Raw genomic sequence first — 16030 nt, forward strand, 5'->3', positions numbered from 1 at the left:
ATGTACCGCTTAGAAAAATGTATGTTCCTTTCTGTTCTCATTCAGTTTTCTCCAGAGGTTCCATCATATCTAATTTTTGTAAAATTCTATTCATCTCCTTAACTTCTTTATTGTTTATTTTTTGGTTAGATTTATGTAGTTCTGAGATGAGAAAGTTGATAGTTTTACCATTTCCTTCTGTAACTCATTTAATTTTTCTTTTAACAATCTGGATACTATGCCATTTGGTGCATATATGTTTAGTATTGACATTACTTCATTACCTATGATTCCTTTTAACAAGATATAGTTTCCCAGATAATTATTTTAGGTCTATTTTTAGACCTAAATTAGTTCTATTTTTGCTTTGTCTGAGATCATGATTACTACCCCTGGTTTTTTTTTTTCACTTTAGCTGAAATATAATAGACTGTGCTCCGACCACTTACCTTTATTTACTCTATGTGTGTCTCTGCTTCAAGTGTGTTTCTTGTAAACAGTATATTGTTGGATTCTGGTTTTAATCGATTCTGCCATCCATTTGCATTTTATGGGTGAGTCATCCCATTCACATTTGCAGTTATAACTGTGTATTTCTCTCAATCCTATTTCCTCCCCCCATTTATCCTTTTCTTTCTCTTCTTTCATCCTTTCATCATCCCTCATCAAAAATGTTTTGCTTCCGATCACTGCCTCCTCCAATCTGCCCTCTCTTCTATTAGCCCCCACTCTTCTCTTATTCCCCACCCCTCCTACTTCCTTATAGGGTAAGATAGATTTCTAAACCCAACTAAGTGTGTATATTATTCCTTCTTTGAGCCAATTCTGATGAGATTAAGGTTCAACCTGGCACACCCCCATCTTCCCCTCTATTATAAAAGCTCTTCCTGTCATACCTTTTTTATGTGAGGTAATTTACCCCATTCTATCTCTCCCTTCCCCTTTTCCCAATGCATCCCTCTTTCTCACTCCTTAATTGTTTTTTTTTTTAGATATCCCATCAAAGTCAGCTCATACCTGTGCCTCAGTCCATGTATATTCCTTTTAACTGCTCTAATAATGATAAAGTTCTTAGGAATTATAGGTATCATCTTTGCATGTAGGAAGTAAACAGTTTAACCTTATTGAGTCCCTTATGATTTCTTTTTTCTCGTTTACCTTTTTATGCTTCTCTTGAGTCTCATACTTGAAAGTCAGATTTTTCTATTCAGCTCTGGTCTTTTTCATTAGGAATATGTGAAAGTCCTCTCTTCCATTGAATATCCATCTTTTCCCCTGAAGGATTATGCTCAGTTTTGCTGGGTAGGTGATTCTTGGTTGTAATTCTAGCTTTTTTGCCCTTCAGAATATCATATTCCAAGTTTTCCAATTCTTTAATGTAGAAGCTGCTAAATCTTGTGTTATCCTGACTGTGGCTCTAGGATATTTGAATGGTTTCTTCTGGCTGCTTACAGTATTTTCTCCTTGATTTAAGAGCTCAGGAATTTGGCTATAATCTTCCTGGGAGTTTTCATTCAGGGATCTCTTTCAGGAGGTGATTAGTGGGTTTTTTCAATTTCTGTTTTATCCTCTGGTTCTAGTATATTGGGGGCAGTTTTCCTTGATAATTTCTTGAAAGATGATGTTTAGGCTCTTTTTTTTTATCATGACTTTCAGATAGTCTAGTAATTCTTAAATTATCTCTCCTCAGTCTATTTTCCAGGTCAATTGATTTTCCAATGAAATATTTCATGTTTTCTTCTATTTCTTAACATTTCTTTTGACCTTGTTTTATTGTTTCTTGATGTCTCATGGAATTATTAGCTAATAACCAATTCCAATTTTTAATGAATTATTTTCTTCAGTGAGCTTTTGTATCTATTTTTCCATTTGACCAATGCTGCTTTTTAAGGAGTGCTTCTTTCCCATGGATTTTTGTTCCTCTTTTGCCATTTGACCTATTTTGGTTTTTTAAGGTGTTATTTTCTACAGTATTTTTTGTGCCTCCTTTGCAAAGTTGTTGACTTTTTAAATTGTTTTCTTGGATCACTCGTTTCTTTTTCCACTTTTTCTTCTATCCCTCTTTTTTGATTTTCCAAATCCTTTTTGAGCTCTTCCAGGAATTCTTTTTGGGCCTGAGACCAATTCACATTTTTCTTTGAAGCTTTGGATGTAGCTATTTTGATGTTGGTATCTTCTGAATTTGTGTTTTGATCTTCCCTATTATCCTAGTAACTTTGTATGGTCAGGTTCTGTTGTTGTTGTTGTTGTTGTTGCTCATTTTTCCAGCCTAATTCTTGACTTTTTTTTTTTCGCTTTTTTGGAGGGGGCAAGGCAGGGAATTGTAGTTAAGTGATTTGCCCAAGGTCACATGGCTAGAAAGTGTTAAGTGTCTGAGGCCAGATTTGAACTCAGGTCCTCCTGACTCCAGGGCGGGTGCTCTATTCACTGCACCACCCAGCCGCCCCTAATCTTTGACTTTTAGCTTTGTTAAAGTTGGGCTTTGATCCAGGGCCAAGGGGGCACTGTCCCAAGCTTCAGGTTTTTCATGCTGCTGTTTTGAGAGCTAGTTCTAGGGTTCTGTAGTTTTTCAGTTCTTCCAAAGTGGTATGATCTAAGAATAGAGGTATGGTTACTGCTCTCCTGGCCTGTACTGTGGTCTGTGAGTGACCATAAGTAATCTTTTCCACCCTGGAATTGTGACTAGGGTTCCTGCTCCTGCAGTGCTACTGGGACACAACCTAGAAGCACACATGGACAATGCAACAGAATCTTGCACTCAATGCCAGCAAAGAGTCCTTCTGACCAGTTGTCCAATCCTCTTACTGTCAGTGGACTGAGAGCTCCACAAGCTGCTGCCACCAATTAAACCACCTTTATGCCAACCTTCTAAGTTGTCTTGGGATGGAAAATTGCTTCACTCCTTCCTTTTGTTGGTTTTGCCACTCTGTAATTTGTTTTGAGGCTTTATTTTAAAGTTGTGTGGAGGGGAATTTGGGAGAGCTCAGGAGAGTACTCCCTGCCTTATTACTCTGCCATCTCCAGAATAAATGTACCTGGGTGGTGGCTTATGGCTATCCTATCCAAAGTGGGGTTTCTGAATTTTTTTGTATTAAAACATTAGGAAGAAGTGATAACATTCTTAGGACCTAAATGTCACAACCCAATGAACAGAAATAGTTCACTAATACTTTAAGTTTATATTAAAATTCTTTTCCTTCTGTCTCCCATTTTTTTATTCCTCCTTGCATTTCTCTATGCTTCTCTTTGTGTCTCTGTGTTTCTCTTTCTCCTTTCCTTCTCACCCCTTAGCTTTTTTCTTCTCTATCCTCTTTTTCCCTCTCATTACCTTTCAAGGATCAAGACAAGAATTCAATTACCGGAATCAAAATACAAAGTCAGAACATGACCAGCAAGCAAGTCTGACTTAATGACAAACCAATGAACTAGGTATTCCAGGGCCAGATTGGTCCCTGAGTCTCTAGGAGGAGGATTAAGTGGGCCCACCTTTGGGAACTGGAGGAATCTGGAGGCAGGGAGCCAAGCATGTTATAAAAATACATTTTTCTATTAATTTAATAAAATGTTATATTCCCTATTTTTAATTTTAAAAATCCAACTGAGTGTAACCTTTGATGCATATTTTTCTCAAAAAATTTACTGATATGAATTCAAGTCTTATTTGAATGCTTCATCATGTGTGGAGGTCATGCTGAGCTCTGGGCAGTTATGTCAGCAGAATTCAAACTCTACCCAGTCTTATCAAGCTAGAAAGCTTTAGAATATGTGGAGCTAACAACAGATTAGCTGCATCTGAGGACCAGCTTACCTAAATTCAGAGAGGTTCATCACCAGATTGGCTACATACACAGTGATGAATTTTTTCAACTAGAATAGTGCTCAAAGTGTTGGAAGATTTGCAGTCTGCATTGGTGGAGGGACTGCCTACACCTAGGAAATCACAGATTTTGGAAGTATTAGGAGTAGTTTTTTTACTTCATTGTAAGTGATCTGTTGATATATTTTCCTCAGTAATTCAGCAGACCTTTATAGAAAAAGTGTTCCCCATTTAAGTTAACTTGTTCCCTCAGCTATTATCATGGGCTTTCAAATGATAAATCAGAAGGATAATGTTTCAAATATATTAACCTGTGCATTTCACATTATTCCAGGAAGAAGATTTGTGATTAAATGGAAGATACTGGTATGATGAGAAAATTGAACCATTGGCACTCTATTATACTTAAGTACCATACATAGTTTATATTTTATATTGACTATTTTTATCACTGAATAAATTTTATACTTAACATTTCTTTATCTTTTGAAGGAAGTATTTTTAAAACCTTAGTTTGAATTTCAGGTGATAACTTTAAAATTTTACTTATTAGCTCTTTTGTTAATAAACCTAATAACATGTTTTTAGTTTTTATTTAATATCTAATTAAATGCTTTGTTGATTTGTTGGTTCTTTGAAAATGCTTTAGGATATTTTCTAAATTTGTAGTCAAATAGCTAATCGATTTTATTTAATGTGTTTGTATATTAACATTTGACTTAAAATGTAGGTAGTGCTTAACATAAAAAACTATTCTATTATTGATTTTGTTAATGTTATTGTTGCTAGATAAACCCCTGTTCATTCTTCATGATTGGGATCAAATGGAATCTTAGCTGTAATATTGAAAGTAAAAAGTAGTGTGCAAGCTTTATCACTAACATGTGCTCCACTCTTATAATATGCTGTATAATAATTGACTGGCTTTCCTGTCCTAGAAGTTCCAACAGGGGGATGGGCTTTCTATAGGCTCTACCAGGAAATCATCCTCCTGCAGACTAAATTGGGACAAACTTGTCAAGCGCAAATAGCACAGTTCTTGACAAAGGTCTCATTGCATTTACAATACCACAGGGAGCAGGACAGGACATCAGACACTTGAGAGGAAGAGGCTAGAAACTTTGGTAATTAATACTGAAAGCAACCCAAGGTGTAGCAAAGGGTTACTTGCCCAAACAGCTCCAGACTCTGCTTTCTCACTAGAAAGAACACATGCTGGAAGAGAGATTAGTATCAGAAGTCATAACCAGCAGAAAGGACCCACTTTTTTTGTATCACTTGGTTCCATAAGAACAGTGGTTCCACCACAATCCAATAAACTGTTCTAAATATTTTACAAACCCTGCTTTTTCTGGAATTTTAAAGATTTACCACTATGTAAATGAGTTTATTGAACATTACAAACATTTTCACAAAAGAAAAAATGTATCAGTGCTAAATATTAAAAGAGAGTCTGGGGCTCTAAGTACTAAGTAGTCAGTAAGTACTGAGTACTAAGTGACTCAGCCTACACGATACATTCTTCTGTACTTGGTTCTACAAAAATAAATTAAGGCCGGCGTAGTCAAGTATCACAGGATTTCCAATCGAATACCTGTGGTTCAATGCCTCATTTTGGTAAGCGAGGAGAAAGCACCTAAAATTGCCCCCTTAGAGAAGGAATGAATGGGAATTGCCAGCTTTCTTGCCCCTCCCCCTCCAAGGCTCCCTTACCCCTGTTTTGGTGGGGGCTCCGCAAGGTCTGGGCTATTTTGATTTTCTTTGTATCTCCAACACTTCCCTGCCTGGCACTTTGTAGGTACTCAATAAATACTTGTTGATTGATTGATTGATTGGTTGGTTGATTGATTGAATAGAAAAGGAACACTAGGTACCCATATGAGAGATTATAGGAAAGAGGGAAGGTTTAATTACCGACTCATTTGCAAATGTATCCCGGGGCTTCCATTTTAAGAGCTTTTAATCAATTACCTCTAGTTCATGACCCCCCCCCTCCCCCATTTACTTTCACAATCTTCATTTTGTCCTGGACCTGTGTCTCTACCAATGAGGAAAATTTCCAGCTCCCATGTGAGCACTGACAGAAAATTCGGAAGATCCGTACCCATGGCTACCAAGGGTCACTGCCCCACCCCCCTCCCCCCTCCAACAGATTTCATTTTTCACAACTTTGTGTTATGTCCATGGGCAGACCCCCCAAAAAGGGAAGTTGCAAGAGTCTGTGGTCAGAGTCTTCCCCACTTCAGTGACTTCTAAAGTACTCCACATTCTTGGCACCATATTAGCATTAACTGCATAATCCACATGACTCAAGGGGCCAACAGCAGGCAGAGTCTGGGTTTGCTACTCCTCATTAGGCCTTAGACAGCATGCTCTTTCTGGTGCTAGGCTCTCCTCCCTTGGGGAAGAGAGGGGAAATGGCTTGGTGTAGGAGCAATATATTTGCACACACCTCGGTAAGCCCATGCCCCTGTGTGAAGTCCTCTTGGCCTCCTTCAAGTGCTACAAAGCTCAGACTGGGACAGCACAGGGGCTCTGAGGTCCCTGAGATCTAGCCTTCTGAACCTCGGACATCCCAGTGTCCAAACCCTGGGCTGTGTACTTCCTAAAAACCATGGATTTTTTTAAAGGCTAGACAGTTTGAAGCAATCATAAATGAAAACTACCCAAATTTAGTAGAACCAGAGGAGAAAATACAGATAAATATAATCCAGTAATCATCTCCTAAAAGACACCAAAAGGAAAAATCCCAAGAATGTCAGCCAAATTCTAGAACACCCATGTCAAAGAAAACAATAGTACAAGGATCCAAAAAAAAAAAGCCGTTAAAGTACCAAGGAAATGTACACAGTCAAAATCACATAAGACCTGGAGACTTTTTTCAGATATTTCTGAAAATGATGAAAAGACCAGAGCTGAGGAGGAAGTTTGAAAATCAAACATAGCAATCCAGGAAAACCTAGGAAGGTAAATTTATTTAAGCAGCTAAAAAGAACTATATGATGATGTTGTGTTAGCATTAACATAATGAGGAGAAGAAACACGTGTTTTCTAAACCATAATTCTGGGTGGGTTCTGTTCTGAGGGTTTGAAGAAAGGAAAGCGTAGGGAGGACACCCTAGTGTAGACGGGAGGAAGAAGATGGTAGGACGCTCTCCTTCTTGTAATCAGGGTTCTTGAGTAGAATAACATCCAGACATGGAAGAAGGGGTGGGAGAAGTGGACATGTGATGAACCTCCCTGTCACCCAAAACAATACATCAGACTCATAGAAAAAAGTGGGGGATGAGGCTAAGATGGAGGCAATAGAAACAAGTAAAACACACTGATCCTGAAGGGGCTGGGTGTTAAGATAGGGAAAAGAAGTGGAATGAGAAAAGCACTGAGATCGCCTCCTAGACAGAGAACAGCCAAGCTGTGACATTAGGAATGGAACGGAATGTTATTGTGCCACAAGGAGTCAGGGGAGAGGGTGGTTTTAGACAGTCCTGGGTAGTGGGAGCTGGTACAGAGGTGAAGTGAGCAGAACCAGGACAGTATACACTGGGCCAGGACACTGAAGGAAAGAGAGCTTGGAAGGATCTTAGAACTTGCATCAATGTAACGACCAAACATTTTCCCAGAGAACCTATGATAAACCTGTGAAAAAGCATGTTATTCAGCTCCTGATAGACAAGTAATGGACCCAAGATGCTGAGTATGTATATACATACATACATAAAAACATATTTTTTAAACAAGTGTTGTGAAATGGAGATTCACTTTCACAGAATCCTCTGTGTTTTGTGTGTAGGGAAACCCTTTTTTCTTTTTTTTTTTTTTGGTGTTTAAGAATTTTTAAAGAATAAAACAAATTGGACACCTAGAAATCAAGATGGATTCCATTTTATGTAGTTCAGTCAGGTATATGATACAGTTCAAATGAAGTGAAAATTGGGGTCATCATAGAATCTTGAGTTAGGAGGAAAATGTAATGATTATTTAGTCCAAATCCATAATTTTACCAATGAAGACGCTTTCCCAGAGAGGTTAAATCACCTGGTCAAGTTCATACATGTAGTAGTAAGTGGTAGAGCTGGGATTTGGAACCAGGTCCTCTGATTTTCATCCCAATAGAGCCAATTCCAGAGGGAACACAAAGTATTTAATTTTGTTTAGAGCATGAAGAGGGAGAAAAGCTCAGTGGGGTAGAGCTAGATTGAATTCTTGTACAAACATGGTTCCTCAACTCAGTAACAGGCTAACAGGTCTGATATCTAAGGTGCTTAAGATGGCCCAAAAGTCTTCAGTTTGTTTGTTTGGTTGGTTTTTTTTTGCACTTTTTGGAGGGGGGAGGGCAGGGCAATTGGGGTTAAATGACTTACCCAAGGTCACACAGCTAATAAGTGTTAAGTGTCTGAGGTCGGATTTGAACTCAGGTCCTCCTGACTCCAGTGCTGATGCTTTATTCACTGCATCATCTGGCCGTCCCAAGTCTTTTCAGTTTTAATAGCTTAAAACTGCACTAAGACTTTCGGCACATCCTGTCTAAAGAAGGAACACAAGTACGTGAGACCAAGAGCCAATTCCCCACCACACTGAGCTCATGGACTCCAGGTTAAGAACCCCTGCTCTATCCTGTTGAAATCTGAATCCGATTCCCTCAGCCAGCTGCCAGCTCCTCTGTCCCACCTCTGTGTCATAGGGTATGTAGGTATGAACTAGCCTCTGCTGTCTCCCTGCCTCTGGTTTTACTTGGTGAGGCTTCTCTTTTTGAAAAGAATGGTTTTATTTATGAACTTTAATTATGTCTAGCAGCAGTTTGACTTAGAGCTGTGGCTACAGCACTTAGAGTAGGGGATTAAAGCTGTAGAAGTCACTTGTGGTTAGCGATAGAGGGTAAGGAGGGTGGGATCCCTATTAAGAACACCAGGCCTTCCCCAGTTCTTTGAACTCATGGGCTCCCTGCAGGAGGCTGACGGGCCCACTAGGTGGCCTCAGTCGTATGTATGTATGTCGAGTATTCTCGACAAGTCTTAGTTCTGGGAGTGCTGCTGGCATCCGGGAGTCATATCCATTCTGGATGAGCCAAGAGCACCTACTGTTTACCAGGCAATGTACCCGGTGCTGAGGGAGATATGAATTTTATGTAAAACAGCCTCAAAGAGCCCATATGGAGCCGAGTGCTGGAGAGGGCCAGTCTTCTTTGCTGCTTGAATAATGACTTGAATAATTTAATGTTGATTGATTGTATGGACACATGCTAGGATGGAAAGCTTAGGTACCCCAGGGCATGGGTCCCATTTCTGTCCCTAAAGAAGGAGAGATTGTGGTCTTTGGGGTAGGGTAGAATTACGAGGCCAAAGATAAACTGCCCTTCTTTCCTTCCTTCTCCCTTCCCCCTTTTCAGGCAAAAGGTAGTAAATCCTATCAGTTGAAAATATGGCAGACATGGGATCCTAGATGTGAGGCTAAGATTCTGACCCTTCCATTTACAGCTGAGGTAACTGAGACCCATGCCAAGGCCTCACAGGTGGTAGCATCCAGAGGTAGGATCTGAACCCAGGTCCTATAACTTTAGTGCTTGTTCCCCTTTCAATGACAGATAATATTCACTAACTTTTATGTGGTTATGCTTTCCTGTTTTTTCTCTCTCTCTGTCTCTATCTGTTTCTCTCTCTGTCTCTGTCTGTCTCCCTGTCTCTGTCTCTCCGTTTCTCTCTCTGTCTCTGTCTCTCTGGAATATGAATCTGTGGGCTGTATCTTTGTGTAAAATGCAAATCCTCTACCAAAAAAAAAAAAATCCAAGTCACAGGATGGTAAATAGAAGTATACCAACATTTCTTCAAATTAGTTATAAAGTCTTTTTATAGGTCTGATGACAAATTTAGACTCACCAATACACACTACTGGCCTATCCCCTACAGTGTATGTGTGTGGCTAACAGTAACTGTTAGCAATAGCTGTGAGAGAGTCAAATATGGTTAAACCCGGATAAGCAGCAAATCCCAGCAATAGGATGCTGTGAAGAATAGAATTTCCTGGTCACTTTAGAATTAGTCAGGAAACCATTTTGTCTCAACCTTCGTCATTTGGGAGATTTTTATGAAGGGCTTCTTAGTTTTTTTTTTGCTGTAGCCTCTTAATTGGCCTCTCTGTTGCCAAGTCCCCTACCGATTTATCCTGTACTTGACACCAAATTAATCTCTCTAAATGCCACTTAAATCATGTCACTCCCTAGCTCAAAATTCTCCAATGGCTCTTCATTGCCTTTAGGATAAAGTTCAAACTCTTAAGACTGGAATTCAAAGTTTTTCTCCATCTGGCTCCAATCTACTTTTCCAGCATTATCTCTCACTATTTCCATATGTGAACTTTCTTAATCAAATTCTTTGCCCCTCAACTAGAGTTAATATATCCAGATCTTTCCCAACCTTAAAGAAAGAAACCCTTTATTTGACTCTACCATAATTTCAAGCAATCATATCATATATAAAACTTCATCTTTCCTAGCAAAATGCCTAAAAAAGCTCTACTTCTGTCCTACTTCTCATTTTCCAGTCCTTCCTCCTCCCTCTGTCCCTCCACACTTAAACTTCTTTCTCCAAAGTCACCAATGATCTTTTTACTACTAAATACAATGGTCTTTTCTCAATCTTTGTGCTTTTAATTTCTCTACAACTTGCTCACTCCCTACTTCAGTCATCAATCAAGTATTGGTTAATAGGCCCAACACTCTGCTAGGAACTGAGAAGACAAAGATACAAGGGAAGTAGTCCCTGCCCCCAAAGGGCTTACATTCTAATGCCAGCAACATAAGGTGGGGAAGTTCCCATGAGTATATATGTTCTCTACGTATGTTTACATACACACACAAAAGAGATAGTTTAGCACCTTGAAATGACAGGCACTAGCCCCCGGGAAGGACAAGGAAAAACTTCACACAAAAGACATCGTCTTCTCCTTGGGTTTTTGCGGCATCATTCTGTTGTGATTCTCTTCCTATTTGTCTGGCTATTCTCAATCTCCTTTGCAGGATCATAATGCATGTCCACCCCCTTAAGGGGTCAAGCCCAGGGCTTTGTCCTGGGTCTTGTCTCTGTATCCAGGGATGGGGAACCTTTGGTCTCAAGGCCACATGTGGCCTTCTAGGTCCTCGGGTGTGGCCTTCTGACTGAGTCCAAGTTTTACAGAACAAATCCTTTTATTAGGGGGATCTATTCTGTGAAGTTTGGATTCGGACAAAGGGCCGTACTTGAGGACCTAGAGGTCCACATGTGGCCGCCGCCCTTGGATAGTCTCTCTTGAGGATCTTTCAGATCCTTGGATTTAACTTTTATTTCAATACAGATGACTCCCAATGCAGATGACTGCATATGCCACCCTTCCTGAGCTCCAGTCCTGTATCATTAATGCCAGCTGGTCATTTCATCTCCATGTGTCATGAGTATCTCAAACTCATATGTCCAAAATAGAATTCATTCTTTCCATAAAACCCCACCCTTCTTCGGAACTTCTCTGTCCCTGTGGAGGACACATGTTCCACCCTCATCCCTTTTCCTGCCTTCTTTTTCTCCCACCCCCCAATAGATTGTAAGCTCCTTAAGGGGAGAAACCATCTTTCTTTTTATTAATTGTATCCCCGGTGCTTAGCACAGTGCCTGGCACATTGTAAGCACCTGAAAAATGTGTATTGGATTGAATTATATCTCCTTTCCATTGAAGCTCTCCTCACATCTCACCTGGACTATTGCAATAGCCTCCTCCTTTCCCTGCCTCAAGGTCTCTGCCCTTTCCAAACACTTCCCTCCATTGCAGCTGTCCAGTAGTGGTTCCTCAAGTGTGATTTTGCCACTCCCTTACTCAAGAAAGCTTCAGTGGCTCCTTATTGGTTCTATGATAAGCTATGAACTCTTCTGCCTATCATTTAAAGCCCTTCACATTCTGGCTGTGGCCTGCATTACTGCAAATTACTCCCCCTCATTCTGTGACCCAGATGGATTGGCCTATTTATTGTCCCCCTTACATGATATTTATTTAGTGGCCTCTTTATAAATAAATAAAAAAAGTTAATATATAAATTTAAAATATCCCATTTGAAGTAGGGTATCCTCATTTTACAGTTGAGGAGACAGGTTAAATGACTTGCCTAGAGTCATACAGCTAATAAATGTCTGAGGCTGAATTTAAATTCAGATCTTTCCTGACTCCAGGTCTACCTATCTACTGTGTCATCTAGGGGATTTTGTCATTGTTGTCCAGGCATATCCAGCTCTTTGTGAGACTCATTTGAGATTTTCTTGGCAAAGATACTGGAGTGGTTTGCCATTTCCTTCTCCAGCTCCATTTGCAGATGAGAAAACTGAGGCAAATAGGGTTAAGGTTAAGTGACTTGCCCAGGTAAGTCATAGCTAATAAGTGTCTGAGACCAGATTTGAACTCAGGAAGAGGAGTCTTCCTGCCTCCAGGCCCAGCACTTCTATCCACTGCACCACCTTGGTGCCCTCATCTAGGGGTTCGTCTTGAGCAAAATACATTTCAAATTCAGATGGTAGGTCATTTAGGGGGAGATTAAAAGGAGAAAAAGAAAAAAGAAGCAGAGCTAAGCATCTACCCTGAGAGTAGAGAAGGACGAAGGAGCAGGACCAGACTCTTCAGTGTTAGATTTTGCTTCCCTACCAATGCCTCACATCATCCATCACAAAAAAAAACTCAAAAAAGACACATGACTTAAATATAAAATTCCCATATCATAAACAAATGGGAGAAGGAAAGGAGATTCCCTTCAGACCATTAGGTACAGGAAGAATTCTTGACCAAATGAGGGATAGAGATGAATATAAAAAATAAAGTGGACTGAAAAGATTTTGCACAAAACCATTAATGCAGTTAGAAGGAAAACAATTACTGTCATGTTAATGTGTTTTTTGAAAACAAAATAATAGTTCATAACTTCATGCACTTTTGCTTTCTTTTCTTTTATGTAGCAAAATTATCATCTTTGCTGTTTGCCAAATTCATTATATGAAATAAAACTATAAATGTCCTACAAACCCCTTCCAATTCTTGTCTTTGTTCCTTTGTTCACACCATTTCATCTGCCTTGGAATGCTCTTCCTCTTCCTTGCTGAAACCCACCCGTCCTGAAAGCCCAGCTCAATTCTCCCTGCTCCATAAAACTTCTCAGCCCCCCAGCTAGATATGATCTCCCCATTCTCTGAAATCCTATAGAATTATCTGTACCACTCATCAGGCATTTATCATAATGCCTCTTTTGCCATTTGTCTGTTAGCAAATTTTCCTGAGTTGGTCTTAGTGAATGTCAGTTGGAAAGACTCTTAAGGAATCAAATACAACCCATACATAAAAGAACATTTCCTCTGAGAAGTGGTTAACTAGCCTTGATCTAAAGACATCCAGTGAGGTGGTACCTCCCCAGTTCCTCAAGCAGCTCACTTTACCCAAATTACCAGGCAGCTCCTCCATTAAGTCCAAATTTACCCTCCCCTCCATAACTTCTAGTCCTTGCTCTAAACTTGGCCTTCTAGGGCCAGGTTATCTTCCCAATTACATTATAAACTCCTTGAGGGATGGGCCTATGTATTTTTTTTTCTTTTTGGAGGGCAATTGGGGTTAAGTAACTTGCCCAAGGTTACATGGCTAGTTTTTTTTTGTGTGGGTGTTAAGTGTCTGAGGCCGGAACCTAACTGGGGTCCTCCTGACTCTGGGGCTGGTGCTTTGCTCACTGCACCACCTATATGCCCCTGTATATTCTTTTTTTTTTTTAATTTCTCATCATATCCATTACAGTGTTTTGTACATAATGGGTGCTGGATTGTTGAGTGAATGATTAACATCCTTTTTTTACCTTACTAAGTGTAATATAATAGATAGGATTTAGTCTTTGAAAGATGGTAGAGAATCTTGCTTGGCTCACAGACCTCTCATTTATAGCCTTTCCTGATTCCCCAGCTGCTAGTGTTTTCCCCTCATCTCTACATTCCCCACTCATTTTATTTACTTTGTGTCTATATATATGTTGTTCTCCTATTGCATGTAAGCTTCTGGTTTTGTCTTTGTAGCCCCATGCCTGGAGATTTCAATTTACTGAAGTTGGGCTGCTGCAGTTTAATTGAATAAAGAATCTTTAACCTCAACCCTTTTTTTTTTTGCTTTTTTGGAGGGCAATTGGGGTTAAGTGACTTGCCCAAGGTCACACGGCTAGTAAGTGTTAAGTGTCTGAGGACAGATTTGAACTCAGGTCCTCCTGACTCCAGGGCAGGTGCTCTATTCACTGTGCCACCTAGCTGCTCCAACCTCAACCCTTTCTATACCACCCCCCACTCCAGCCTTAAAAATAACATTAACATCAGAAGAGCATCTTAGATAATTTTACTTCTTTAACTGGGATCAAATTTACTTAAATGATGTTTTCCTTCCCTGCTTTTAAGGGTCACTCAATGTTTACTTGGCTTCCACCCCCCAGGAAAGCCAACTTTCTTCTCCTTCCTCTTCCCGTGGCCTACCTCTCAGTGTCACCTTCACCAAATGCCTTAATTTCTGTTCTAATTTAGTTTCCAATGCGAAAAGTAATTAGACACTGTGCTTTATGGACAGTGTGGCAAGATTTAAATAATATTGGCAAAATATATCATTCCTTTGGATTATATACAGTGTCCCAAAAGTCTTACTGAAGTTTTAAGCAAGTCTTTTGGGGGACAGAGGAGAGGACACCCCAAAACTGGGGACTCTAATCAAAGGGGAAAATGTGCTTTGCCAACATTACTTAAATATATTGTTATTAAAGCTTAAAAGTACACTAAGACTTTAGGGATACCCTGTATTTGAGTGGTTTCTGAATTGGAACCAAATGCCCTCTTCCAAGTGTTTTGGATCTCCTGAAATTCATCTTCTTAGCCAATGCCTTGAAATGATGGCATCTAGAATATAAGGCACTCCTGGGAGTTAGCCCTGACATTCCACTCCCCAGGTCCCAAAGACTATCCTGTATATATTTCCACATGTCCACGTGTCCCCTCCACATATCATCAGTAAAGATGAATGCCTTTATGCAGGTGATGAAAATGCCAATAAAACCCAAAACAATGGCCCATGTCTGATGGGTGAAAGCCTTGGGTGCTTTTTTTCTTTAAGGAAAAACACATCCCTGTAGCAGAGCAGTATTCTGAAGCCTGGCTGGCCAGCCAGACCAGTTCTGTTGCTATGCTAAAAGTGGGACGGCAACTACTGTGATTCACCACTGAGAAATGTCGGAGGGCCAAATATTTTTACACCTGGAACTTAATTTTTACAAGTATGTACACAACGCAAGGCCTGGTTTCTACAAAATTGCCTCTACTATTTGCCCTACTTGGTAAACACAATGAAGTAAGATACAGAATATCCCAAAAATCTTAGTGTAGTTTTAAATTACTAAAGTCTAAAACTTCACTAAGACTTTTGGGTCATCTCATGTATGATAGAACCAGAGGAAAAAAGTGATGTTATTTCCAGAATGAAGTTCGAGCTCTGGCCAAACTATCTGCATTTCCATGATATGTAGCCAAGGGAACATCTGAAGACCTCTTAAATGCTCCAGTAAATTCAGACATCCGATGGGAAGGAGGTACTCCAAAGTTGCTTCTCATGAAGGATATTTAAAGTGTTTCTTCTAGGGATCTAAATTTAAAAAAGAAGAGAGAGTTCAAAAATTAATGGAAACCTGTATGGGTTTCTAGACTCAGTTCTAAAGAATAAGCATCATTTAAAATTAACTTTGATGGACTCTGATCTGGAATTTCTATTCAGTTTATTTTTAGAATTTTACATGCCCATTATCCACATGATTAGATGGGAGGATAACATATTCATGTGGCTATGTATTCTGTCTCTTTTTCCCTCTCTCCTTTATCCCTCTCTTTTTCTCTCTCCCTCTCTCATACTCCCTCTCTCTGTGTGTCTCTTGTCTTTCTCTCTTCCCTTCCTCTCTTCTTCTTCTCTTCACCTTTTCCTCCTCCTCCTCCTCCTTCTCCTCATTGTCCTCCTTCTCCTCCTCCTTTTCCTCCTCCTCCTCCTCCTCCTCCTCCTTCTTCTTCTTCCCTTCTCTCTCTTCTTTCCCTCTCTCTGTCTCTCTGTCTACATGCCTCTCCATGTTTCCTATGTGTGCCCTTCCACACATGTTCTCTAGGTGTTTATACATCCAAATGATGGTGTATTTGTAATGAATGTGTTTATGGAGGAAACATCCTACTGTTT

The 16030-nt window shown here is 39.8% G+C and overlaps 1 protein-coding gene across 4 annotated transcripts in view; it reads left to right on the forward strand.

The window, feature by feature from the left end:
• CCDC18 (coiled-coil domain containing 18) overlaps positions 1 to 4407 on the forward strand; it is a 106931-nt gene extending 102524 nt beyond the window's left edge. For all 4 annotated transcript variants that reach the window (XM_069070526.1, XM_069070528.1, XM_069070527.1 and 1 more), the window contains one exon: positions 4131 to 4407. In XM_069070526.1, coding sequence (XP_068926627.1) covers positions 4131 to 4145 — 15 coding nt within the window. In that variant the 3' untranslated portion in view covers positions 4146 to 4407. The remainder of the gene's footprint in view (positions 1 to 4130) is intronic.
• Positions 4408 to 16030: the final 11623 nt, after the last annotated feature.

The sequence above is a fragment of the Petaurus breviceps genome, unplaced genomic scaffold (genome assembly GCF_028583685.1).
Source record: "Petaurus breviceps papuanus isolate PSGF00001 unplaced genomic scaffold, PetGlider_PUasm1.0 90808, whole genome shotgun sequence".
NCBI lineage: Eukaryota > Metazoa > Chordata > Mammalia > Diprotodontia > Petauridae > Petaurus > Petaurus breviceps.